Source organism: Ranitomeya variabilis, chromosome 2 (genome assembly GCF_051348905.1).
Source record: "Ranitomeya variabilis isolate aRanVar5 chromosome 2, aRanVar5.hap1, whole genome shotgun sequence".
In the NCBI taxonomy this organism is placed as follows: domain Eukaryota; kingdom Metazoa; phylum Chordata; class Amphibia; order Anura; family Dendrobatidae; genus Ranitomeya; species Ranitomeya variabilis.
Genome location: NC_135233.1, coordinates 429,773,678 through 429,801,226, shown reverse-complemented (window position 1 = coordinate 429,801,226; position 27,549 = coordinate 429,773,678). Strand labels below are relative to the sequence as shown.

General features: G+C 49.4%; 1 protein-coding gene and 1 long non-coding RNA gene across 12 annotated transcripts in view; one reads left to right on the top strand and one right to left on the bottom strand.

Annotated features, from left to right (window-relative positions):
• The window catches only part of PPFIA1 (PPFI scaffold protein A1), a 72,610-nt gene extending 63,958 nt beyond the window's left edge, over window positions 1-8,652 (bottom strand). For all 11 annotated transcript variants that reach the window (XR_013221455.1, XM_077286963.1, XM_077286954.1 and 8 more), the window contains exons 1-2: window positions 8,357-8,652; window positions 1,885-2,148 (exon numbers count right to left, since the gene is read on the bottom strand). Coding sequence is in view for 10 of the 11 variants with exons in the window: in XM_077286963.1 (XP_077143078.1) it covers window positions 1,885-2,148 (264 nt within the window). In the remaining variant the exon portion in view is untranslated. The remainder of the gene's footprint in view (window positions 1-1,884; window positions 2,149-8,356) is intronic.
• Window positions 8,636-27,549, top strand: part of LOC143806432 (uncharacterized) — an 85,496-nt gene continuing 66,582 nt past the window's right edge. The window contains exons 1-2 of the long non-coding RNA XR_013221456.1: window positions 8,636-8,753; window positions 25,432-25,477. This is a non-coding gene — a long non-coding RNA (uncharacterized LOC143806432). The remainder of the gene's footprint in view (window positions 8,754-25,431; window positions 25,478-27,549) is intronic.

Below are 27,549 nucleotides of genomic sequence, written 5' to 3'. Positions count from 1 at the left end.
CCGACAACGATGATCTTTAACTGGCCACCAGACTCCTGCACGGATCACACGGGCAGATTCACTGTGACATAACTGTGCATCAAGGTCTGGGAAGGGGTTAATGGGCGCACACAGCCGTCGTGCAGCGTCAGATCGGTACCCGTCTACTCAGTTATCACTTCTGCATTTACTCGGAATAAATTTGCATGCAGCGGTGACTTAATCGTTCCAGAAGCAGCAGGAATAACTCTGCACAGTGCGCAGATCAGACACTGCGCACTGCGCAGAATAAGAACGTGATGACAGCAGAGAGTAATCCCAGGAGCAGCGCGGAGAACGGCTGACAAAACCCTCCGGCTGCCTCCATCGCTCTGTCACTGAACAGAAGCACTGATGGCCCTGACATAAGTGGTGGAAGAGCGGCCCCGGGGCCCGGCCTCCTATTCTCTCCAATCTCCAGAATCTCGTTATTACACCTCACTGCTCCTGACTGCGGCGGTCCCGTCCCATCACACACAGGTTTCCTTCCACGATCACAGACGGAGGAGGAAACAGTCTATGAAAGCCGGCAGATCTATCACTGATAACCGGCAGGTAATGGGATCAAATGACAGCAAGAAAACTGCTGCAGGCATCAAAAATGACTAATGTAAACTAAGTCTTAGGGTAAGTGATCATATGTGCGGCCATATTGTCAGCTGCTGCAAGACAAACAGACCCCCGGGAACAAAAACACTAGTCGTTACCTTGTGCTGATTGTGAGATACAAGCCCCAGACACAAACGTGACCCAACGTCACCTGACAGATCCCGCAGCCATCAATGGAGATGACGGGGGCTTGTACGCAGCTATGGGGGTAACATCAATATCAGCACAAGATTCTGTGCGGTCTGGATGGTCTCGGCACGTGGTACGTACTCGCCCTCCCCCCAATTCCTCGACGCCTTTTAATACTCAGCGTTAATAATGAAACCATTAGCACCATGAAGGAGTTACTAGTTCAGCAACTATAACACATGGACAAGAGACCTCGCGCCTATAGATCAGGAGGAATGGAAATCTCCCAAGAACCTTGGCCTCCATCCTGCAGCTCTCCAGCTTTTGTGACACTACAACTCCCATCATGCCCTCCCATTTCACATAGTTTCACAGCAGCTGCAGAGTCACAAATTGCAGACGACTCTACTCCACTCATACGAGACCCTCCGCCTAACTCCACCCTGTAGACACCGGGCGCTCGGTTAGTAGCCGGACCCTTTGTTTCCAGTGGCTTTCCTCCTCATAACCGCACTGTAATCTCCGGGATAATTGAACAATGGAAAAGCTCAGGCTCATAAGCAGCGGGGCTAAAGATCACCTCCTCCTCCTCTCCTAAGGAGGCGTTCTCGCTGCTAATTCTGCCAACGCTACATCGCTGAGGAAAGATGCCCGGCCAGCTCTGCTACAACTGGGTCTGCTCTGCAGCATTGGATGTTGCTCCCGAAGATGATGGGGCATATCGTTACAATCCACCATGATGTAATTACCTTAGGGGACCCCACCGCTCCAGAGAAAGAAGCAGCAGCGCTGTGTCCCCTGCACAGGAAGCTCTGGGCCACTCAGCGCTACCCCAGTCAATGGAACCGGCTGCAGCCCCCTACAAAGCAGTGCTTCTGGCCATCTGAGGTGGGAACACAGCTCTGCTTCCCCAGAATTCTCAGGGGTCCGAGAGAGAAGAAACTGCAATAAGTTGGGAATACCCCATTAAATGTTGAAGCATAAAGCATAGGCTGTGCGCCCCACAAATACCTTGATCTGTGGCTGTCAGGCGCCACTTATTCATCACCAGAAGTGGGTCTCATAGGTAACATCCATCCGCTCTGATCGCTGACATTGGGGGTCCTCACAGGGACTGGCAGCACCTACCTGAGGCAGCGCCGTGTTCAGCTGCCGCTGTAGCGAGTCCCGCTCGTGGGTGACTTCGTGCAGCTTGCCCTGATTTAGCGCCAAGGTCTCCTGGGTCTCTCGCAGCGTGTCCAGCAGCCGGTCTCTCTCTTCTAGCATTGAAACCATGAGTTGCTCAAAGTGGGAATCGGAGTCCGTCTGTAGGGGCGAGCCTGAGCCATGGCTGCCGTTCCCCCCTGGAGGCATCTCAGCCTCGCTGATGGTTGGCATCACTTCGCACATCATCTAAAAAGAGAATATGGCAGGATTAGGATGGCTGGCACCAATCGTGAAGAACAACATTCAGAGAGCACTTCCCAGCGTCATCATTTCCTGACAATGTCTTACAAAGTCAGATGAGGCTTTTCTTGGTTATATCGGTTCTCGGGAAAGTTGGGTGGAAGTCAATGTGGCTTCCAGGACTGAGGGTCATGACTTTTATTAGGGTCAGTTGTATCAACCCATTACCATTACAGTTCTTCATGATTATGCAGGAACCATGGAGGAAACCTGGCAGCAAGTTTTCAAATTCCCTGCAGTGCCCCCACAGGAGAAATTAAGTATTACATGAATCCTACTGTAAATAATGGCCTGGGTGATTAACAGCGGTGTTCTCACGCTCCCACCATCAGGAGCGCACCGCTCCCCTGACTTCCAGCTTCCTGCTTGTTGGGGGGGGGGGGTCAGTGCGCTCCAGAAGATTGACATTTCGGGCCGGTGGCATGGCGGAGCCGCTAGCCCAAACTGTGCAGAATCTGAAATAATGACCCAGTCACACATTGCGGATTTGATGAGAATTTCAGTACTAAAATTGGCATCAAGTCAATTGTCTCCTATGCAAGTGAATTGGTCCTCTGCAACCAGAATTTCCATGCACATCTCAATCTGAGCCACCAAAACCTTCATCACATGTACAAGGTGTAAACAAAACACACCCAAGCTCTAAAGGTCAGACCACCGAGACTATCACAACAGCCCTACAGGTGATGAGGAACTCATTACATCCTACTCAGTCCTAAAACATCCAGAAAATGAGAATATTCCACCTGCAAGACACAGAAATCACCGCTGTGGTATGAGAAGGCGTAATTACAAGCCAAATAATACCGGTCAATTATCTATCTGATGACATAGTGCAAAAAAATGCAATTACATAATCGGACGTCAGCGCCAATCCCACCGCTCTGAAGTGGCAGGCAGAACGCACCAGCGCAGGGATCGCCGGGCGCAGGGCACCAGCGCGGGGATCGCCGGGCGCAGGGCACCAGCGCGGGGAGCGCCGGGCACCAGCGCGGGGATCGCCGGGCACCAGCGCGGGGATCGCAGGGCACCAGCGCGGGGATCGCAGGGCACCAGCGCGGGGATCGCCGGGCACCAGCGCGGGGATCGCCGGGCACCAGCGCGGGGATCGCCGGGCACCAGCGCGGGGATCGCCGGGCACCAGCGCGGGGATCGCCGGGCACCAGCGCGGGGATCGCCGGGCGCAGGGCACCAGCGCGGGGATCGCCGGGCGCAGGGCACCAGCGCGGGGATCGCCGGGCGCAGGGCACCAGCGCAGGGATCGCCGGGCGCAGGGCACCAGCGCAGGGATCGCCGGGCGCAGGGCACCAGCGCAGGGATCGCCGGGCGCAGGGCACCAGCGCAGGGATCGCCGGGCGCAGGGCACCAGCGCAGGGATCGCCGGGCGCAGGGCACCAGCGCAGGGATCGCCGGGCGCAGGGCACCAGCGCAGGGATCGCCGGGCGCAGGGCACCAGCGCAGGGATCGCCGGGCGCAGGGCACCAGCGCAGGGATCGCCGGGCGCAGGGCACCAGCGCAGGGATCGCCGGGCGCAGGGCACCAGCGCAGGGATCGCCGGGCGCAGGGCACCAGCGCAGGGATCGCCGGGCGCAGGGCACCAGCGCAGGGATCGCCGGGCGCAGGGCACCAGCGCAGGGATCGCCGGGCGCAGGGCACCAGCGCAGGGATCGCCGGGCGCAGGGCACCAGCGCAGGGATCGCCGGGCGCAGGGCACCAGCGCAGGGATCGCCGGGCGCAGGGCACCAGCGCAGGGATCGCCGGGCGCAGGGCACCAGCGCAGGGATCGCCGGGCGCAGGGCACCAGCGCAGGGATCGCCGGGCGCAGGGCACCAGCGCAGGGATCGCCGGGCGCAGGGCACCAGCGCAGGGATCGCCGGGCGCAGGGCACCAGCGCAGGGATCGCCGGGCGCAGGGCACCAGCGCAGGGATCGCCGGGCGCAGGGCACCAGCGCAGGGATCGCCGGGCGCAGGGCACCAGCGCAGGGATCGCCGGGCGCAGGGCACCAGCGCAGGGATCGCCGGGCGCAGGGCACCAGCGCAGGGATCGCCGGGCGCAGGGCACCAGCGCAGGGATCGCCGGGCGCAGGGCACCAGCGCAGGGATCGCCGGGCGCAGGGCACCAGCGCAGGGATCGCCGGGCGCAGGGCACCAGCGCAGGGATCGCCGGGCGCAATGCACCAGCGCATGCAATGCACTGGCGCAGAGATCAATGCAAGCAGCTACAACATCCATGCACCACACACGCACTGATCAATGTACACAGCGCGCCAAGATCCACACACAAGCGGCAAGATCCATGCATGCAGCGCAAAAATATCCACGCATGCAGTGCACCAAGATCCACACACAACAGCTGATCAATGTACACAGCACATACGTGATGTTCAGAGGCCATCAATGTATCTGTCATTATCTCCTCACTGCTCAAGATATCAGCAGACAGGGATAAAAGTCCAGCTCCGACTAACAGGTGATGGAATGGAAAGATAAACGGTGCAAAAACCTACACAGACCCACTGAAAAATATAAGAATCAGTATAGGGTCACTTTAACGGGGGGGCGCAGGATTGCTATAAAGTGACCCAATATATAGGACAGGAGAGGATCTGTCATATTTTGACACCTATTACATGGGTAAACACATTTGACTGAGCATAAAAAGCTATTAACACCTTAAAGAGGATGCGCAGAATTAGAAAAACATGGCTGCCAAAGACAGTGGCACTCCTGTGCATGGTTGTGATTGATATTGGAGTTCAGATCTACAGAAGTGAATAGTGCTGAGCCTCAATACCGCACACGACCTCTGGACAGGGGTTGCAATGTTTTTTTGGAAGAAAGCAGCCATGTTTTTCCTATCATGGGCAATGCCTTTCATGGTGAGGGAAGGGATCGACCAGTAAACCGGGCATTTAACTTTCAACATGGCTCTTACAGACTTCAATTCCAGAGCTGACGTCATGTCGACAGCACTGCAGACAATCACTGAGATCAGCTGCTCTGCCCAACTTGATGGCATGAGTCTATCAGGGCCGCTGAGCTCACTGATTGTCTGCAGTGCTGTCAACATGACGTCAGCGCTGCAGACGATAACAGACACTGGGCGCAACGGTGGAGACTCAGTGCTCGACCTGGGGAGGATGAGTGATACCCAAACTGCACCAGAGGAACATGGGGTTTCTGAAACCCCTTTAAGATTGCAATGTTGCAGCTAATGATAACGAGTGCGGCCGTGTAACAAGAGGCAAGTTAAAAACTAACTTAATTTTAAGGAAACTTTTGACATCTCAGAAGTTTTGATTGTTGGGGGTCCTAATGCAGAGACCCCCTCTGAGTGCAGAAAGCAGGAAAAGCACAACCATGATTCGCTCTCCTCCTAAGACTGAAGACAAGGCTTCTACTTTTTATTGAGCCATCTTCGCTGCCTCTCAGAGATTTTTGGGGGTCTTCACACCCGGAACCCCTCTGATCAAAACGTCAGAAATCTTTATGAGAAGTCAACAGTTTTTATGGGAAAGTGCAGTTATTTCCCTCGCCTGTATGAGACCACATTCAAAATCATCAAGTGTCACCATGTAATCCCAGCATAAAAAAAAATAAAAATTCTCTCCAACCCGTGAAAAAAAATACCACTTCTACTGCACCTCTCCACAAGGAATAATAGAAGCTGTCATGCTGCAAAGAGCTGAAGAATGAAGATTTAAAGGGGTTGTCCAGTCAGTAGCGATCAGTGGCGCATCCTTAGGCCATCAATATCAGATTGGAGGCGTCAGACAAGCGGCACAGACCCCCCACCCATCAGCTGACTACATTTCCATCAGCAGCCGATTTGAGCGGTGCCGGGTGTCAGAGCCCCACGATCTGATATCCTGTCCTGAGGAACAGACACCAACATCTACTCACCGGATAACTCCTTTAAGAGCCTTTTACAGGTAATTATGGATCGGCAGAATGAAGATTCATCCCAATTATTGGGCCAGTGACATTACAGGTGTGCAGGCATCTCCCATAGAAGTGCATGGAGATGGTTGCACGCTCACTTCTCTGTCCCCAAACGTGACGCTGTATACACATGACATCCTGTGGGAATACGCCACCCTCAGAGGAAAACTGGCAGTGTGTGCCCGACAAAGTGAGGCATCCTCAGCTGACGGGCACGGAGCCAGAAGCGGCATCACCCGCCGGGCGCGAGGCCACGGAGCCAGGAGAGGCATCACCCGCCGGGCGCGAGGCCACGGAGCCAGGAGAGGCATCACCCGCCGGGCGCGAGGCCACGGAGCCAGGAGAGGCATCACCCGCCGGGCGCGAGGCCACGGAGCCAGGAGAGGCATCACCCGCCGGGCGCGAGGCCACGGAGCCAGGAGAGGCATCACCCGCCGGGCGCGAGGCCACGGAGCCAGGAGAGGCATCACCCGCCGGGAGCGAGGCCACGGAGCCAGGAGAGGCATCACCCGCCGGGAGCGAGGCCACGGAGCCAGGAGAGGCATCACCCGCCGGGAGCGAGGCCACGGAGCCAGGAGAGGCATCACCCGCCGGGAGCGAGGCCACGGAGCCAGGAGAGGCATCACCCGCCGGGAGCGAGGCCACGGAGCCAGGAGAGGCATCACCCGCCGGGAGCGAGGCCACGGAGCCAGGAGAGGCATCACCCGCCGGGAGCGAGGCCACGGAGCCAGGAGAGGCATCACCCGCCGGGAGCGAGGCCACGGAGCCAGGAGAGGCATCACCCGCCGGGAGCGAGGCCACGGAGCCAGGAGAGGCATCACCCGCCGGGAGCGAGGCCACGGAGCCAGGAGAGGCATCACCCGCCGGGAGCGAGGCCACGGAGCCAGGAGAGGCATCACCCGCCGGGAGCGAGGCCACGGAGCCAGGAGAGGCATCACCCGCCGGGAGCGAGGCCACGGAGCCAGGAGAGGCATCACCCGCCGGGAGCGAGGCCACGGAGCCAGGAGAGGCATCACCCGCCGGGAGCGAGGCCACGGAGCCAGGAGAGGCATCACCCGCCGGGAGCGAGGCCACGGAGCCAGGAGAGGCATCACCCGCCGGGAGCGAGGCCACGGAGCCAGGAGAGGCATCACCCGCCGGGAGCGAGGCCACGGAGCCAGGAGAGGCATCACCCGCCGGGAGCGAGGCCACGGAGCCAGGAGAGGCATCACCCGCCGGGAGCGAGGCCACGGAGCCAGGAGAGGCATCACCCGCCGGGAGCGAGGCCACGGAGCCAGGAGAGGCATCACCCGCCGGGAGCGAGGCCACGGAGCCAGGAGAGGCATCACCCGCCGGGAGCGAGGCCACGGAGCCAGGAGAGGCATCACCCGCCGGGAGCGAGGCCACGGAGCCAGGAGAGGCATCACCCGCCGGGAGCGAGGCCACGGAGCCAGGAGAGGCATCACCCGCCGGGAGCGAGGCCACGGAGCCAGGAGAGGCATCACCCGCCGGGAGCGAGGCCACGGAGCCAGGAGAGGCATCACCCGCCGGGAGCGAGGCCACGGAGCCAGGAGAGGCATCACCCGCCGGGAGCGAGGCCACGGAGCCAGGAGAGGCATCACCCGCCGGGAGCGAGGCCACGGAGCCAGGAGAGAGATCGGGTGCTCAGTGTTTCACTATTCGAAAAGGTTCAGTGTCCTAACATCTGCCACTCCAGCTGCTGCAAAACTACAACTCCCAGCATGCCCCGACAGCCGCAGCCCCATTGGACCATGTGACCTCTCTCAGACAACTGAGGGTTCAGCACTTTCCAGCAATTGCCCCCTCTTGTGACAGAACAGGGGGTCTCCAGTGTCTCTCCGGCTGCTGGCAAACTACAACTCCCAGCATGCTGTGACAGCCACAACGCCAGGAAACCAGGTGACTATTCTCCGCCAATGATTTGACCACTAAGCCATTTATTTAGCACTATAATGGCCTCTATCCAGTCCCTTCCATTCACTGCAGAACTACAACTCCCAGCATGTTCCCCCAGCTGAGGCCAATAAACTTCCCACAGTGGAGGGACCCGCAGCCCGTGAGCCTACACCGGCAGGATGCCGCCTCACCCTCGGTATACCGCGCAGAGCCCCAGGTCGGGGCACACAGGGGCGCCACCATCACTGCAGCACAGAGGACGCCACCGCTGGACCGTACAGCACACCGGGTCACCTGCTCACACGGCCGCCAGTACCTTGCTGGGTCCTCCCGAGGTCCGGCCACTGACGTGTTATCCTGTGTTCTGTTCAGCATGGACCGGGCCGGTGAGGAGGAGGACGGGGATCCCGGGTCCGTGCACCGAGGGGAGAGGGAATCCCAGACACACGTCCTGCGCCAGCCCCGGTGCTCCCTGCCGTCCCGTGTCGGGTGGAGCGCAGCCGGGCACGGGATCCCCTGGTCGGTGTCCCGGTTCACTCAGGCCGCCTCTCTATTCCCGGCATACACCGCGGCGCCTAGTCGGTGCGTGACGTGCCCGGCATGCATTGCGTCACGCTGTGGGAGGCGCTGGAGAACCGTAACCAAGGAGACGTGGGCAGTCACCTGGCTGTGACAGGAAACCAATGAGAAGAGAGTGGGCGGGCCAAAAGCAGGTGAGTGACGGGCGACTGCTCTCACGTGATGAACGGAGATCTGAGCGGGAAAGAAACTGATAGTAGAGACAGCGCATGCACTGGCAGATCCGGTGTAATCCAGAACCGACACCTGCCAGATCCGGTGTAATCCAGAACCGACACCTGGCAGATCCAGTGTAATCCAGAACCGACACTTGGCAGATCCGGTGTAATCCAGAACCGACACCTGGCAGATCCCGAGTAATCCAGAACCGACACCTGCCAGATCCGGTGTAATCCAGAACCGACACCTGCCAGATCCGGTGTAATCCAGAACCGACACCTGGCAGATCCAGTGTAATCCAGAACCGACACTTGGCAGATCCAGTGTAATCCAGAACCGACACCTGGCAGATCCGGTGTAATCCAGAAGCGACACCTGGCAGATCCGGTGTAATCCAGAACCGGCACCTGGCAGATCCGGAGTAATCCAGAACAGAAACCTGCCAGATCCGGTGTAATCCAGAACCGAAGGCTGACAGAACTGCGCTGATCTAGAGCCTACACCTGACAGATCCCAACTGATCCAGAACCAACACATGACATCCGAAGCCGGCAGATCTAGGTAATCCAGAACTGAGCACTGCTGGGTCTAGACCAATCCAGAACTGACAGCCGGCAGATCAGGTCTGATCCAGAAACTACACCTGACAACCCCGGAGCAATCCAGAACGGACACCTGTGAGGTCCTAAGTGATCCATAGCCGACACCTGACATCTGGAGCGATACAGAGCCACTGACACCTGACAGATCCAATACTCCATCAGGTGTGCGTCCAATACTCTGGCATGTATACTTCTGACACTTCGGCAGGTATAGGTCCAATACTCCGGCAGGTGTGCATCCGATACTCCGGCAGGTATACGTCCAATACTCCGGCAGGTGTGCATCCGATACTCCGGCAGGTATACGTCCAATACTCTGGCAGGTGTGCGTCCAATACTCTGGCAGGTATACGTCCAATACTCTGGCAGGTATACGTCCAATACTCCGGCAGGTATACGTCCAATACTCCGGCAGGTGTGCGTCCAATACTCTGGCAGGTATACGTCCAATACTCTGGCAGGTGTGCGTCCAATACTCTGGCAGGTATACGTCCAATACTCTGGCAGGTGTGCGTCCGATACTCCGGCAGGTATACGTCCGATACTCCAGCAGGTGTGCGTCCAATACTCCGGCAGGTATACGTCCGATACTCCGGCAGGTGTGCGTCCAATACTCTGGCAGGTATACATCCAATACTCCGGCAGGTATACGTCCGATACTCCGGCAGGTGTGCGTCCAATACTCCGGCAGGTATACGTCCGATACTCCAGCAGGTGTGCATCCAATACTCCAGCAGGTGTGCGTCCGATACTCTGGCAGGTGTGCGTCCGATACTCCGGCAGGTGTGCGTCCAATACTCTGGCAGGTGTGCGTCCAATACTCTGGCAGGTATACGTCCAATACTCCGGCAGGTGTGCGTCCAATACTCTGGCAGGTATACGTCCAATACTCTGGCAGGTATACGTCCAATACTCTGGCAGGTGTGCGTCCAATACTCTGGCAGGTATGCGTCCAATACTCCGGCAGGTATACGTCCGATACTCCAGCAGGTGTGCGTCCAATACTCCGGCAGGTATACGTCCGATACTCCGGCAGGTGTGCGTCCAATACTCTGGCAGATATACATCCAATACTCCGGCAGGTGTGCATCCGATACTCCAGCAGGTGTGCGTCCGATACTCCGGCAGGTATACGTCCGATACTCCGGCAGGTGTGCGTCCAATACTCTGGCAGGTATAGGTCCAATACTCCAGCAGGTGTGCGTCCAATACTCCGGCAGGTATACGTCCGATACTCCAGCAGGTATACGTCCAATACTCTGGCAGGTATAGGTCCAATACTCCGGCAGGTATACGTCCGATACTTCAGCAGGTGTGCGTCCAATATTCTGGCAGGTATACATCCAATACTCCGGCAGGTGTGCGTCCAATACTCTGGCAGGTATACGTCCAATACTCCGGCAGGTGTGCGTCCAATACTCTGGCAGGTATACGTCCAATACTCTGGCAGGTATACGTCGAATACTCTGGCAGGTATAAGTCGAATACTCTGGCAGGTGTGCGTCCAATACTCTGGCAGGTATACGTCCAATACTCTGGCAGGTATACGTCCAATACTCCGGCAGGTATACGTCCAATACTCCGGCAGGTATACGTCCAATTCTCTGGCAGGTATGCATCCGATACTCCAGCAGGTGTGCGTCCGATACTCTTGCAAGTGTGCGTCCGATACTCCGGCAGGTATACGTCCGATACTCCGGCAGGTGTGCGTCCAATACTCTGGCAGGTATACGTCCAATACTCTGGCAGGTATAGGTCCAATACTCCGGCAGGTATACGTCCAATTCTCTGGCAGGTGTGCATCCGATACTCCAGCAGGTGTGCGTCCGATACTCTTGCAGGTGTGCGTCCGATACTCCGGCAGGTATACGTCCGATACTCTGGCAGGTGTGCATCCGATACTCCGGCAGGTGTGCGTCCGATACTCCGGCAGGTATACTACTCTGGCAGATATACGTCCCATACTCTGGCAGATATACGTCCAATACTCTGGCAGGTATACGTCCAATACTCTGGCAGGTATACGTCCAATACTCTGGCAGGTATATGTCCATCCATACACGGGTCAGTATGAGTTCTCCCCAGCTCCCACACTGCTAGACTGTCCAGCCTTGAACAGTCTATTTTCTTTCTAGGACCAAACCCTGCACAGCTCCTCAGCTGACTCTGCAGTCACTCCATTCACAGGGAGACCCTCAGTTGTGTCTCCCAGCTACAGCTCACATCTTGGCTGGTCACTCACCAGCTCACACCTCTGCTACATCCAGCAGACTCACTGTCTCACCACCACCAGCAGCAACACAGGCTGAGCACTGCAGGTGAACTCCTCTTGACCTTCAGTGCTAGGACTTAACCCTCACCTACCTGGTCTTGTGACAATCTATAACATACAAGTACAATAAACGATGGACAGGGGGGAGAGGACCCACGTGGGCTTACAACATATGGTTTCGTGGAAGGAGACAGTAGGTCGGGGGGTTGCAGCAGCTTCGGGGTTATGGCAGGTTGTAGCTTTCCTGAAAAAATGGGTTTTTGGCTTCCGTCTGAAGGTTTTGATTGTGGAAGATAATCTGAGGCAGTCAGAACTCAAGCAGCCGTACATCTAAATCCCCCCATACACATTATACATGGCCGATAGTCCACCAAGCCTACTGATTTCAAGGAAACTAACCATCTATTGTGTATGAGGGCATCCAAAATGTCTTCCATGTTGGAGGCGAGATGGATCAGGCAGCAAGAATTGGGCTCAATGTAAAGAGTGGGACTGAGCAGACACCACCTCCCCGCCACACTGACCATCTGCCCCATACTAGCAGTTGATCGTGGGTGGGCGCCAAGTGTTGAGCTGCTAAAAAATATGAGTTATTCCCAGGGCTGTGGAGTCGGAGTTAGTTTTGGTCGGAGTCGGTGAAAAGGTACCGACTCCAGCTTTAAAAAAAATGTATTAATATTTCACAATTGAACTTCCATATGAATTTTATAAATGTTACTCAAATATATATGTTCTATTAAACTATGAACAACAGTGATAAGCAGTTCTGCTGGAGATAGAGACATTTCTTACTTCTTGTGTGTCACTGTTCTCCACTGCCCTTATCTAATCTTATACTTGGTTAACCTCATGCTGCCCCAACCCCCCTACTTACAATGTATGAAACTGAAAGTGAATATGTGTTGCTAATTCTTAGTAGTAAAGCTCCTCCTCTAGACTAGATGTTTACTAGGTGTGCGTCTTCCAAGCATCTCACAGCTGCTACTCAGAAGAGGAAGACTGTAGGAAGTATTATCCTTTCAACAAACTTTGCATCAGTTAACTGTGAGTACATGAGGAATAACAGTATTACTGACCACTATATCAGTTGTACGACCTGGCAATAATTTTGTACAATTGTTTTTAGGAAAAACAATTGTCATTTGGATTGTGAATGCAGAATTAAAAACCTGAGAATGTCAAAGAAGCGTCATATTAAATCAGCTGTATTTGAACATTTCACCATCACACAAGATAGAAAACATTATGTCTGTCAGTGTATGACAAATGATCCAGACGAAAACAAATGCTGTGAAGCCAAGATCAGTGCATATTCAGGCAAAGATAAAAATGCTCCTACCAGAGATTCTAATCTAAAGAGACATTTACAGCGCTTCCATCCACAAGTACTGAAAGCAGTGGATGAGAAAGACTGCAGCCAAACCAATGAACCAGTGCCCAGCTCTTCCAGCCAAACAAAGGAGCAGAGAACTTTGCAGCCATCAGTTGCAAGATATTTTGTCAGTGACAAAGTTACTGTGACAATGACAGTAGATACATTTAAAAAAACAGATCATAGAGCTTGTTGTAAAGGATAGTGTGCCTATTTCATTATTTTCACGACCGGCTTTTATGTGTCTGAAAGGGGAAATGGCCCGCAAGCTTGGTGTTTCTCTGGAGAGAGAGAGTATTAGAAAATTAGTAACCGAAGAAGCTTTTAAATAAAAGGAAGAACTTAAAAAAACTCTCAAGGGACGCTTTCTGTTTCTTAAAATGGATGCCTGCACACGTCACAGAGTGAACTATTTTGCCATCAATGTCCGATTTGTTTGTGACAAAAATGAAAGTTACCAAGACATTGGCCGTACAAGACACCAAAGCTCATCACACCAGTGAGTTTCTCCAGGTCTTGGTGGAAAAGGTTCTGCAAGACTATGAACTTAAAGAGCACGTTCTTTCTGTCGTAACTGACAATGCTTCAAATATGATAAGTACTATTAAGCTAATGAATGAGTAATGATGGTGACCAGCAGCTAGAAGAATATTCTGGGTCCACAGACACAGAAGTGTTTGAAATAGAGGAACACAGTATTGTAACTGAGGAGCAAACTGAAGTTGCTTCAGATGAACAGCAACATGATAGCTTAGATGATCTTGTTGAAACTGTGTCAATACGTTCTTTCATCCATCACATGCGCTGTGTTGTGCATACGCTACAGCTGGCTATAAGAGACAGTCTGCAAGAAAAACATGCTGCTGCACTGATTGGCAAGGTGAGAAAATGGGCTACTGTTGCCAGAACCCCTAAAGTTGACTCAATTTTGAAGAGACGTGCTGGAAAAGGGGCAATTATTGATCAAGCCACACGATGGGGAAGTACTTACTTAATGATTCAGCGCTTGGTTGAACTGAAAACCTTTCTTGTAGACATGGCTAACCCTCAACTGGCGCTAAATGAAAGTCAGTGGAATCAGGTGACTGAGCTGGAAAAATTGCTAGAGCACCCATTTACAGTGACTAAAAAATTACAAGCAGAGGACTTAACTCCAGGTATTTTCTTAAAGGAGTGGAAGAACCTGATGTTTCGCCTGTCCCAAAGAGGAGGGTTAATTGCAAGTGGCATTGCTACATCAATGAAACGGAGAGAGGAGCTACTATTACAAAATAACATTCTTTTGGCAGCTGTTTATGTAGACCCAATGCATCGGATTCTTCTAGATGATCAACAGCTAACTAAAGGAAAAGAAGCTCGGTTTGAAATAGCAGTAAGGATGAAAGGGTTGCAGAGCAGTCAGGAGGAACAAGAAGAATTTGGTTGTCCTGCCACATCTTCACCCTCATCAACTGATGAAGAATTTAATTTCGAAAAATATTTGGATCACAAGGACCGTGCAAAGCGTTCCCGCATAGAAGAAGAGTCATCCCCATCAAAGAACACAGCCAGTACATTTCAGCAGAATTTTTCACATTGAATTGAGAAATTTGACCGTTCATCAAAAATAACAGTGCAACAAGCGATTCCTCTGTATCCTGACATTGTCAGAGATGTTGCCCGAGTGGTTACTGCTTTGCCACCAACCCAAGTTAGTGTAGAGAGGTTGTTCTCTGCTCTCAAAATAATTAGATCAGATTTGAGGGCATCCATGAAGGAGGATCTGACAGGCAATACTTTTTCTGAGGCCAAATTTATAGATTTCTTCTTATTAACTGCATAACAGTGTTTATTGCATGTTTACTTACAAGAGTTTATAAAAGTTATTTGCTATATTCTAATTGTATTCTAATAAATATAGTTTTTGCTCTAAGTGGTCTGATTACTTATATGATAGTGAGAAACTGAATAAGCACAATGTTAATATTTTACAACAGTAAATTTATTGTTACGAATTGGCCATTTATGAAGGAGTCGGAGTCAGAACCTGATAAAATCCAGGAGTCGGAGTCGCAACTGTGGCTTACCGACTCCACAGCCCTGGTTTTTCCAGCAGAAACGCTTCCTCTGTGTGCTGCTTTCAATCCTTTTTTTTGTTAGCATTTTGTTAATGTTTCCTTTAGGCTATGTGCACACATTTAGAAATTTTCACATTTTTTCCCCATAAAACCGCAAAAAAAACCGCATACATTAAGCATCCTATTATTAGAATGCATTCCGCATTTTTTGTGCACATGCTGTGTTTTTTTCCGCGGTGGAATTACATTCCGGAAAAAAACGCAGCATGTTCATTCCTTGTGCTGAACCGCCGAGATTCCGCACACATAGGAATGCATTGATCTGCTTACTTTCCGCATGTGGCTATGCCCACCATGCAGGAAGTAAGCGGATCATGTGCGGTTGGTACCCAGGGTGGAGGAGAGGAGACTCATCTCCAGGCTCTGGGAACCATGTAATTGTTAAAAAAAAAAGAATTAAAATAATAAATCGTGATATTCTCACCTTCCGGTGACCTGCGCAGCTTTCCCGTGTGTGACCAACCTGTCAATCAGATTTCCAATCGATGCTACAGATCGCTTGGAAAACGCTAGTGTTTAGCGGGAATACGTATGCCAATTCCGCATGCGATATACCCGCGGCAGGAATTGCCACGGAAATTTCCGCGGAAATTCTGCAACATGTGCACTTAGCCTAAACATTTCCAGAAAAGTTTTATTAATGTTTTTAAACTTTTTTTTTAAGTGCTTTTTTTTTTTTTTTTTTTTTTTTTTTGTGGGTGATTTTTTTTTCATGGTTTTTAAAATTCATTAAGCTTAGAAAACTCTCAAAAAGAAGCCTGAAAGTTTTTATAGCGTTTTTGTAGCTTTCCCATCAACTTCTGTTGTACAGTTTGGAGCGTCTGAAGAAGTGTCTGGTCACTACTTTTAGCGCTACGTTCCCACGATGAGCTTTTGGTGGGTTTTTTATGTTGCAGATTTTCCGTCACCTATTAAGTAAAATCAGTTACTTGAATTTTTTCGAAATACACAGTGTAAAAAAAGACTCACCAAAAACTCATCATGGGAACGCGGCCTAAACATTGTATCAGTAACAGCATAGTGCAATCCTAGATGCAGCCTATAGAAAATCTGTTTTTATTTCTTTATTAAATGGAAGAAGCCACATTTTGTTTTTACATTTTGTGCAGTTCTGCAGATATAGTTCAGGCTGAAATGTTCGTGGCACCTAAAGTCGTCATCGAGCCTGGACCCGAAACTGCAAAGAGGAAGCAGACCTGAAATGTAAGAAAGGCGGCTGTCTGCGCAGATAATGAAGCCCTCTGTGCCGCTCCTCTGTCCTCTCATGTGATCTCATTGTGATACTTTGTAATCGCATTCCTCATTTATCTGTTTATATGAAAGTAGGAAATAGTAGCACAGAAAGTTCCAACATAAAGGCAAAACATCCAAACTATGTCCAGGATGAATAACATGGCTTTCTTTCAAAACCAGCGCCACCCCTGTCTATTGGCTGTGTGTGGTATTACAGTTTTCTTTTGCTCCACATCGGACTTTGCAAATAGCCGGCATGCTCTCAGGTGTTGTGTTTTCCAGGCCTATATAAGGCCTCTCGTGTGTCTTGGTATAGTATTAAGACTTTCTAGTAACTCTTTTCGTTTGTCTGTGCACAGTTCCTCCCGGACGTCTCCTGGTCGCCTTTGGTTTCCAGTCCCTGAGTTACTTGTCTGTGGTTTCCAGTATCCCTGCTGCACTGTCAGTGGTCTTAAGGACTTCACCTGTTTGTCTGTGGCCTCCAAAAACCCTGCTACCTGTGTGTGGTCTCTAGGACCTCTTTAAGATTTTCAATTTGCCTCTATGTTCTGCTTGCAGCTTCCAGGACGTCTCCTGTCTGCTAACAGCTTCCATTACCTCTTTAAGATTTTCAGTTGGCCTCTATGTTCTGCCTGCGGCTTCCAGGATGTCTCCTGTCCGCCAGCGGATTTCACGACCCCTTTAAAACTTTTAGTTTGCCTCCAGTAACTCTGCTATCTGTCTCCCACCTGCATCACCCGCCTGCTGCACTAACACCAGAGGCACATGTGCCCACCCAGACCTAGGGCTTAGAGGGTCCACCTCCCATAGTGTACCCACTTTCTGTGACAGGGGCCTTTAGGTTCTTCAAAGACCAGGCTGATGTGAGATTGTGCAGACATCATCATCAGGGTGCGCATGTTCCAGACTAGGGTGTAGTAGACAAAGGGCACCTGTGATTGATCCATGGAGCCGCTATAGACACCCCATGCCACCTGTAAACCTCCTGGCAGCCGCCCGCCTGTGATGCCCTATTGCTATTTAGCCCAGTATCATATTGCTGCACCATTAACTATTTACTGGCTGTAAAGGGGCACATACACATTGGGTGATAGTCTCCTGACCCCTTGTTTATGGCGTCCTGATTTGTGTTTTTCGCACCCACTGTGGGATCCCAATCGCAGGAATTGTTTCCTACAGCCTGGGAGCGACATAGAGAGCGCGGAGCCCCCTCCGTTGTTGCTGAATGGACCTGATCAGCTTTTACTTCTGCGCACCAAGAAACAAGACATAAAGCGAAGGGCCCAAGGCAGCGAGCAGAGAACGGCAGTGCTGCCCATAAAACTCATAGAAGCTCTCCAGCCCCTGGCCGCCGTCTGATGGAAATTCTCGCCACATCCATTTGTTCTGTATATTGCAGAGCGATCTCACTGGTGCTTTATTGAGGCTTCGCTCCGTCTGTTCTTAAAGGGGTGGTACACTCTCTAGAAGTAAACTGAGTTCTGGGTGTCAGACTGCAAGAACATCTAGTGGTCATCTGTAATTTGTGGCTAAACCTGGTGGTACACAAAGCAAAGAAAAAAAGAATGGACTAAAAGAGGCCTGCACAACCATATACCAAAAAATATCAAAGAAAGTTTATTGAACACCACACAAACAACGTTAAAAACATCTAAAATTACAACCATGTGTAAAACACCCCATTATGTCCTGATATGTAAACAGCAGTATATATAATATATAGCCACCGACCAATCTAAATATAAACACAGTAACGTATGCAGTTAGGACCAAGCATATGTAAGATACAAGCAGTATATAATGCGATTATGTGCACACCAGATGTACAACATTCCATGCAAAACTCAGAATACGTTACCCACTGATGATACGGTAAGTGGCAAATGCACCATAAAGGAGTATGTCCTGCTTGAGGGAATGACCCTAATGAATAAAGCAAGGTTCCCTGCAGGGAAACCTATATGGCTGATGCGCCGTCAATGCTGATACCTATCTATGCCAGAGTCATAGTGTATATAAGTCAAAGGGTCGGAAGATAGAGCTATAGCTGCAAGGCCACATGCCATGAATGGCCAATAAGTGGTCAGGAGGGGGTGGAGAAGACAAAACCCCACGCGTATCGCCGCCGCAGCGGCTTCGTCAGGAGAAGTGGGGTATGTGGTGTGCAACCTACATATAAATAGAATGTTAAGTGCATGAAATAACATACCGGTGTGCCATTCCATGGGGTAGCAGGAGAGAGGCGGGATAAGAGCGCAGCCACAAGTAGGGCGGAAGGAGAGTATACGGAGGCCTCCGTAGGACAAAGCCAGCGCCTGCGCAGATGCGGCTCAGCGTCCGAGCCACACTGCGCATGCGTCCTAATAGCTGAACCGTAATGGAACCGGCTTAATGCCGGAATAGAAAGGTATGATAGAGAAATGTGTACCACCTGTCCCATGAAGGTTAAAGATGGAAAGAAGATGTTAAATATGGGCATGCCCAGATAAGGGCCCGCTACAGCAGGTGGTAAATATAGTGATGATATTAGAACATGAAGAATAACCATTATATAGAGGAGCAAAACCTGAAAAGAAAATAAATTATCAAAGGACACATACAAACGTGTAATTGAAGCAGTAGAGTATAATAAAGTATATTTGAAGACATTATACTGCTAAAGAAACTCAAAATATGAGCTCCCAAAGGTGTCTCCTGTATATATCCACGGCAGTAGATCTTCGTCCGATCTATAGTCCTCCATTAAGTGGCGTAGAATAGAGATGTCCTTTATAGGTACTCCCATAAGATTAAGACTCCTAGGACGCAGAAAATATCCATAATCGGAGTGAAGTTCCAACAGTCATGTATAGGAGGAATCCAATAGCCCAACAAATGCAGACGGTAGTATAGATGACGTGATCTGAACAGAATTGCAGCAGGCATCCCGTATTGCATAAACTGAGTCCAGTGACCAGGGTTCCTTAAACTATCCATGGTCCATGCTGACCGAGTATCCCAAGCAACCTGGATTCCGGTAGATGATAAACATAACCAAAGTTGCCTATATATTGATGATGAAATCTCATAAGGCAGCTGTCAGCAGTAGATGACCCAAACAAAAGCTAGAAGGAAAAAGGAGGGAATAAACATCCATAAAAAATATGAACCATACCTTTAGAGTCACGGATAAATCAAAATAAGAATGCCCACTGACATACCCACTGCAACTACATAGAGATGAAACTACTGTCCCAAGAACCCCGTAAAGAGGAGTTCCTCATTCAAACCTACCGGGGTCACTGTGTGCAGCCTAAAAATCCACTTAGACTCTATTTGGAGAAGGAGCCTGCTTTTATTACCCCCTCTCTCGTTTGGAATCAATTTCTGTAGGCCCACCACCTTCAAATTGGCCGAAGAACCCCCATGTTTGGCCAGAAAGTGTTCAGCCACTGGGGTAAGGGTCTTACCCTTTCTTTGATCTGAAGCTGCCAAATGTATAGTGGAGATGTGTTTTTGAGCACGCTTCCTGAGCTCCTGAGTGGTTTGCCCAACATATATCATCCTACAGGAGCAGATCAGGGCATAGACCACATCCCTAGATTTACAATTAATGTAAAACTTAAGGGAGTGTCTAGTCAGCAAGGTGGGATGCACAAAGAGGTCACGAGTGGGTGCCATGTGGGGACAGATGTTACAGTCCCCACATGGAAACGAGCCTCTCAAAGTGATACCTCTATTAAGTTTATACGTGGGTCTCTTAAAGTGACTTCGAGTCAGGATATCCCTAAGGTTTGGTGCCCGTCGGGCCGTGAGGAGCGGTCTATTACTGGTAACCTCCGAGGTATGTATATCTGTTCGGAGGATCTGCCAGTGCCTGGTCAGAATGTCACTGACCTGTTTCCAATTGTTGTTAAAATCGGTGATGAACCTCGTCTGACTCTCCTGATTTTGTCTCTTCGAGGATAAAAGCGACCTCTGATCCTGTGCCTTCGCCCTCTGGTAGGCTGTAGAGATGACTTGTCTAGGGTAGCCCCTATGTCGGAACCGGTCCGAAAGCTCCCGAGCCTGGGTTGAAAAATCAGTGTCAAGGGTACAATTCCGTCTTATACGTAAGAATTGTCCCGTTGGGACACCCACCTTAGTGTGCCAGGGGTGAAAGCTGGAAAAATCTAGAAGCGAATTTGTAGACGTAGGTTTTCTGAAGAGATCAGTAGCCAAACGTTGTTCATGTGGAAATACCTTGAGATCCAAAAAGGTGGTATCCCTGGTGGAAATGGAAAATGTGAGAAAAATGTTGACGGAATTAGAATTTAAATCATTAAAAAAAGTAACACATTCCTCTTTAGTACCCTTCCAGATGATAAAGACATCGTCTATAAAGCGGTACCAGGCGTGGACGTGGGCGACGAATAGAGGGGAGGGAACTTCACTCCGATTATGGATATTTTCTGCGTCCTAGGAGTCTTAATCTTATGGGAGTACCTATAAAGGACATCTCTATTCTACGCCACTTAATGGAGGACTATAGATCGGACGAAGATCTACTGCCGTGGATATATACAGGAGACACCTTTGGGAGCTCATATTTTGAGTTTCTTTAGCAGTATAATGTCTTCAAATATACTTTATTATACTCTACTGCTTCAATTACACGTTTGTATGTGTCCTTTGATAATTTATTTTCTTTTCAGGTTTTGCTCCTCTTTATAATGGTTATTCTTCATGTTCTAATATCATCACTATATTTACCACCTGCTGTAGCGGGCCCTTATCTGGGCATGCCCATATTTAACATCTTCTTTCCATCTTTAACCTTCATGGGACAGGTGGTACACATTTCTCTATCATACCTTTCTATTCCGGCATTAAGCCGGTTCCATTACGGTTCAGCTATTAGGACGCATGCGCAGTGTGGCTCGGACGCTGAGCCGCATCTGCGCAGGCGCTGGCTTTGTCCTACGGAGGCCTCCGTATACTCTCCTTCCGCCCTACTTGTGGCTGCGCTCTTATCCCGCCTCTCTCCTGCTACCCCATGGAATGGCACACCGGTATGTTATTTCATGCACTTAACATTCTATTTATATGTAGGTTGCACACCACATACCCCACTTCTCCTGACGAAGCCGCTGCGGCGGCGATACGCGTGGGGTTTTGTCTTCTCCACCCCCTCCTGACCACTTATTGGCCATTCATGGCATGTGGCCTTGCAGCTATAGCTCTATCTTCCGACCCTTTGACTTATATACACTATGACTCTGGCATAGATAGGTATCAGCATTGACGGCGCATCAGCCATATAGGTTTCCCTGCAGGGAACCTTGCTTTATTCATTAGGGTCATTCCCTCAAGCAGGACATACTCCTTTATGGTGCATTTGCCACTTACCGTATCATCAGTGGGTAACGTATTCTGAGTTTTGCATGGAATGTTGTACATCTGGTGTGCACATAATCGCATTATATACTGCTTGTATCTTACATATGCTTGGTCCTAACTGCATACGTTACTGTGTTTATATTTAGATTGGTCGGTGGCTATATATTATATATACTGCTGTTTACATATCAGGACATAATGGGGTGTTTTACACATGGTTGTAATTTTAGATGTTTTTAACGTTGTTTGTGTGGTGTTCAATAAACTTTCTTTGATATTTTTTGGTATATGGTTGTGCAGGCCTCTTTTAGTCCATTCTTTTTTTCTTTGCTTTGTGTGCTTCATATTAGTGGACTTGGTCCTGCACCCTTTTGTTTTTCTTTTATATTCTTTGGCAAAAGTGCACCCTGCGTTTAGCATTAAACCTGGTGGTATGCATTCAATGCTCCTGCAGCGCCACCACAGGTGAAATAAAGAATTACATGGTGCATGAAATAGACTTTATGGGACCCCACAAATGCCTTTGCAGCCGTTCTCTACAGTGGACCCTCTACTATTAGACCCCACTCTTCAGCTATTAACAATAGAGTATTTATTATTCAACTAAAGGTATTCAGAATGATACATTGTATAATCACGTTACTTATGGATCAAAATGGCAATTGGATGAAACAAACTTGTTTAAAGAGATCTTCCAGGACTTACATCTTGATGACCCATGCTTAGGTTGTCAATATCAGATCACTGGGGGTCCGGCATCCAACTCCCCCACCATATAGCGGTTTGAAGTTCCCGCGGTGACCGGATGTGCAGTGTACGCCGCTGGAACATTCAGTGTACAATGGGAACTGCGCCTCACCCCATACTGAAGTGAACGGGAGCGGCACTAACCAGGAACGCCCACTATAGAGGAGACGTGACAATCCCTTTAAGTCACGATCCACAATGCTCAGGGGAATATAATGCAGCCTCCGCACATAACAATCATAACAACTTGTCTGTAAAAAGTCATTGGATGAAAGAAACAAATCCTGCAGACGTTCCCTCGGGACCGTGTCTGTGTTCCTACATAAGCTGTCATTATTTTAGCATCCGCGTCCCTTTAAGCCCGGCTAGGTGAGGCCTCTTTCATGTGAAGTGACTTTACAGTCGTCCTCCTGCCTCGTACCTGAAGGACGAGCAATAATTCTGCGGATGACGCCGTCTTTGGCCGCACTTGGGCAGTAACATTAGGCCCCTTTCACACATCAGTTTTTTGCCATCAGTCACAATCCGTCGTATTTTTAAAAAAATGGATCCGTCGCAGATTGTGAAAAACTGATGTGACAGATCTGTTTTTTTGACAGATCTGATTAGGGGGGCTGGCTAAAGGATCCTAAAAAATTTGGAGTATGCTCAGTTAAAAAAAAACGGAATCCGTCACCAGTTTCCTTCATTTGACAGATCCGTCGCCATAGGCTTCCATTCTAAGAAATGACAGATGGCGATGGATCCGTCGCTGTTCGTTTTTTTTTTACAGAGACAAAAAACGTTACTTTGTCTGTTTTCTCCGGCCGTTGGACAGACAATTTTCGACAGATCCGGTGAATGACGGATGAAACATGAGGCCATCAGTCACAATCCATCGCTAATACAAGTCTATGAGAAAAAAATGGACCCGGCGGCATCAGATACCGGATCCGTTTTTTTCAAAATTTGACAGATTGAGACTGACGGCAAAAAACTGACGTGTGAAAGGGGCCTTACTTGTGAATGGGTAGAAAACTATAAATTGTAAGTCTTCCAGGATGGTGATCGGGTGTCGGGCGCAGAACATGAAAATCCTCAATATCTTCCAGCTTTCCGTATCTCTGCTTGCTGTCAGTACATGGAGGCTCCTGACCATCCCTGGCCAGCGATCAGGTTGGCGGACGTTTAGTCGCTGTTTACACAGGACAGCCGCGTTCCATGCACACAGATTGAGCTATCCCCGCACAATCACCTAATGTTGCAGTAACTGCTTCACCCTCAGATCCACACGGCCATTATCGGCCCCGTGGGCCTTAATGTGAATGTACAGAGGAGCAGTGGACGGATTGCAGTGACCCAGGGCTGCCGAGTGTGAACGCCGCCGTAGACAAGCCAATAACTGAGAGACCAGCATTACTTGCAATGCACATTCCCAATAATGTGAGTTTTTTTACGCTGCGTATTTTAGAAAAAAATGCAAGTAACCGATCTTACTTACTGGTCAATGATCAATAACTCATTACATAAATCTCTATGTGGTGCCAAAGGGGTTCAACTCCTCAAAGAGACCAATTATTCTATAAATTACCGGTGTTCTTAAGCAAAGAGGTTGTATTGACTTAAAAAAATAGTTGCTTTCCTCCAAAAACAGCTCCACCTCTGTGCACAGGTTGTGCCTGGTATTGCAGCTCTGCCTCATTCATTTCAATGGAGCTAAACTGCAATACCCAACACAGGACACATATGGCGCTGCAGCCATGTTTTTCTAATTCTGCGTATCTCTTTGTAGTGCTTGTCAAGTATGGACAGACCCTTTTTATTATATGAAAAACTGACAGGTGGTCATCAGTTATGGCCGGAGGGATCTATGAGATATCAGAAGATCATTTCACCTGTCAGTGTCAGTATGGAGAGAGGATCTGTCTGTTACTGCAGGTAGAAAGCAGGAATGTGCGGAATGTGGAATTCCAAAAACTCCACTCAGGGAGGCGACAACTCTTCACCAACAGCACAGATCTGAGTCCAAAAAGACAATGTTCTCCTTGTGACGGCTCCTAGAAAAGTCTCCAAAGAGACACCGGATACATCTGTCTATTATCTATGATCTGTCTATTATCTATCTATCTGTTATCTTTCTATCTATTATGTAGCTATATATTATCTAACTTCTATTATCTATATATTATCTATTCTCTATATATTGTCTATTATCTCTCTATTAGCTATCATTTATTCTCTATCTATTATCTGTATTATCTGTTATGTATCATCTACAGTATCTATTATCTACCTATTATCTAACTATCTATTCTCTATCTATTATCTGTATCTATTATCTATCTATCTATCTATCTATCTATCTATCTATCTATCTATCTATCATCTAACTATCCATTATCTATCTATTATCTATCTATCCATCTATTATCTAACTATCCATTATCTATTATCTATCTATTATCTGTATCTATCTATTATCTATCCATCTATTATCTATCTATTCATCTATTATCTATCCATTATCTATTATCTATATCCATCTATTATCTATGTCATCTATTATCTGTCTCAAATATCTATCTGTTCTCTATTATCTGTCTCTATTATCTATCTGTTATCTGTCGTTCTTTCTCTCTTGCACCTTACAGTCTATGCAGAGTATTGTTTTCTTTATTCTGCAGTTTGTCATTCTCCATCATACTGAATATAATCATATGTATATTATGTGATAATTTTGTTTCCCCCTTTGATACAATGTCTCGGTTTTGATTACTTTGTTTATTAATATGTGTGGAGACGTCTGAATGTGACAGTGAGTGACGGCGCATTGTGATGGTAATGTCAGTGCGGTGACAGGTGATGTCAGGACACGCTGCTCCTGATGGATATTGTGGCTCATTAACATTAATTAGCTTCTATTTCTGTATTAATCATCAGTTTTTGAAAGCCGCACATTTCCCTTTAATTTAGATTATCAAGATTTGTGAAGCTTCTTATAAAACAAGAGAAAGTCTAGGTAAGAAAACCAAGTACACTAAAGTCTGGGTTTATACGAGGCTGGGACTAGAGATGGCCGAGTACAAGTACATTGGAGTAATGCAAGCCAGATTCATATACAGTACAGCTGGCCCAATATAAGGTCAAGTTTATATAAAGCTGGACCAATACAATGTCGGGTTTATATAGGGCAGGGCTAGAGTCTGGTTTATATAGGGCTGGGTTAATATATGGCTGGGCCAATATAAGGTGAGGTTTTTATAAAGCTGGACCAATAAGAGGTTGGGTTTGTAAAGGGCTGGGCTTATATTAGTTCAGGTTTATATAGGGCTGGGTTCATATAGGACTGGACTAATTCAAGGCCGGGTTCATGTATGGCTGGGCCAATACAAAGTAATGTTCATATAGGGCTAGTCTAATACTCGTCCTGGTTCATATAGGGCTAGATGGGTGCTGGTGCAGCCAGCAGATGAGAACACAGTAAACAGGTAGCAGAGGTACTGGAAGCCGTAGGCAGACAGGGTGTGTCCTGAAAGCTGCAGGTGGACACGGAGCAGGGGTCCTGGAAAATCGGGCACAGGTAGCAGAGGTCCTGGAAGCAACAGTCAGACTGGAGAAGTCCTGAAATCCAGAGGCTGACAAGTAGCAGAGGTCCTGGAACATCGGGAAAAGGTAGCAGAATTACTGGAAGCAGCAGGCAGACCGGAGACGTCCTGAAAGCAGCAGGCGGCACATAGCAGAGGTCCTGGAAGACTGGGAACAGGTAGCCGAGGAACTGGAAGCAGCAGGCAGACCAGAGACGTCCTGAAAGCAGCAGGCGGCACATAGCAGAGGTCCTGGAAGACTGGGAACAGGTAGCCGAGGAACTGGAAGCAGCAGGCAGACCAGAGACATCCTGAAAGCAGCAGGCGGCACATAGCAGAGGTCCTGGAAGACTGGGAACAGGTAGCCAAGGAACTGGAAGCAGCAGGCAGACCAGAGATGTCAAGAACGCCACAGGTGGAAACATGGCAGAGGTCCTGGAAAATTTGGAACACGTAGCCAAGGAACTGGAAGCTGCAGGCAGACTGAAGACGTTTGGAAGACTGCAGACATGTAGCAAAGGTACTGGAAGTTGTAGGCGGACATGTAGCAGAGGTAATGGAAGACCAGGAATTATTAAGGGTAAAATAAAAATCTGAACTTTTTGTTCTATATAAAGTTACTAAAATATAATGAAAGAAATCAGGTTCCTTTGTCATCCCTATGGCACCAAGGCCTGAGAGCCATGGCTACCATTGCCCCCCCTATGGCTATACTCCTTCTCCAGTAAATGAAGTCTTCACCATTCAGACTTTCCCCCGATGCAGTGATACATGTATTTTCCGACTTACGTGTTATATGATCCTTCACAATAGAAAACAGCTGTTTCACTGCATCACAAAGGCCGGCCGGGTTCCCACAATGCTCTGCACTTGATGATTTAACTGAACGTGTGAGCTTGGCTTTAAAACAGCTATTTTTGGCCAATTCCAACTTCTGGGCAAACGGCCAGATATGAATCAGATATGGCGGCTGAAAATAGCATAAATCATTGCAAATGTGTATTTTGTGCAACACGATGCAGCCGAATGCATTCCTCTTCTTTCCTTTCTGTTCATGGGGGTCAAGGCCAAGTCCGGGAGCGTGCCAGGAGCCATATTTAGCGGCAGCAGGCTTGTCTCCATTGTAATTTGTTCAGTTACTCTCATTTTCCCTGGATTTTGTGCTCTATGTGTTGGATTTGTGAACCTGGAACAGTCTGCAGAATTATTGTCATATGGACGCGTTTCGGGTTTGCAGAGAGGAGACTTATAGGATCCGAAGCAGAGGAGCGCCATACACGTGTAGTGGTCGTTCTCGGTACTGCAGCTCAGCTCCTATGGAAGTGACTGTGATCTGAGCTGCAGTACAGAGGATGGCCGCTACGTGCTGAACACTGTCTATCATTGAGACAGAGGAGCTGTGAGTGGATCCAGAAGAGCAGTGAATGTGCCGGAGGAAGGAGAGACGCCAGCACAAGTGCGTCTGCAATTGAGAGAGACCAAGAAGAAAGAGACAACTCAAGGTTTT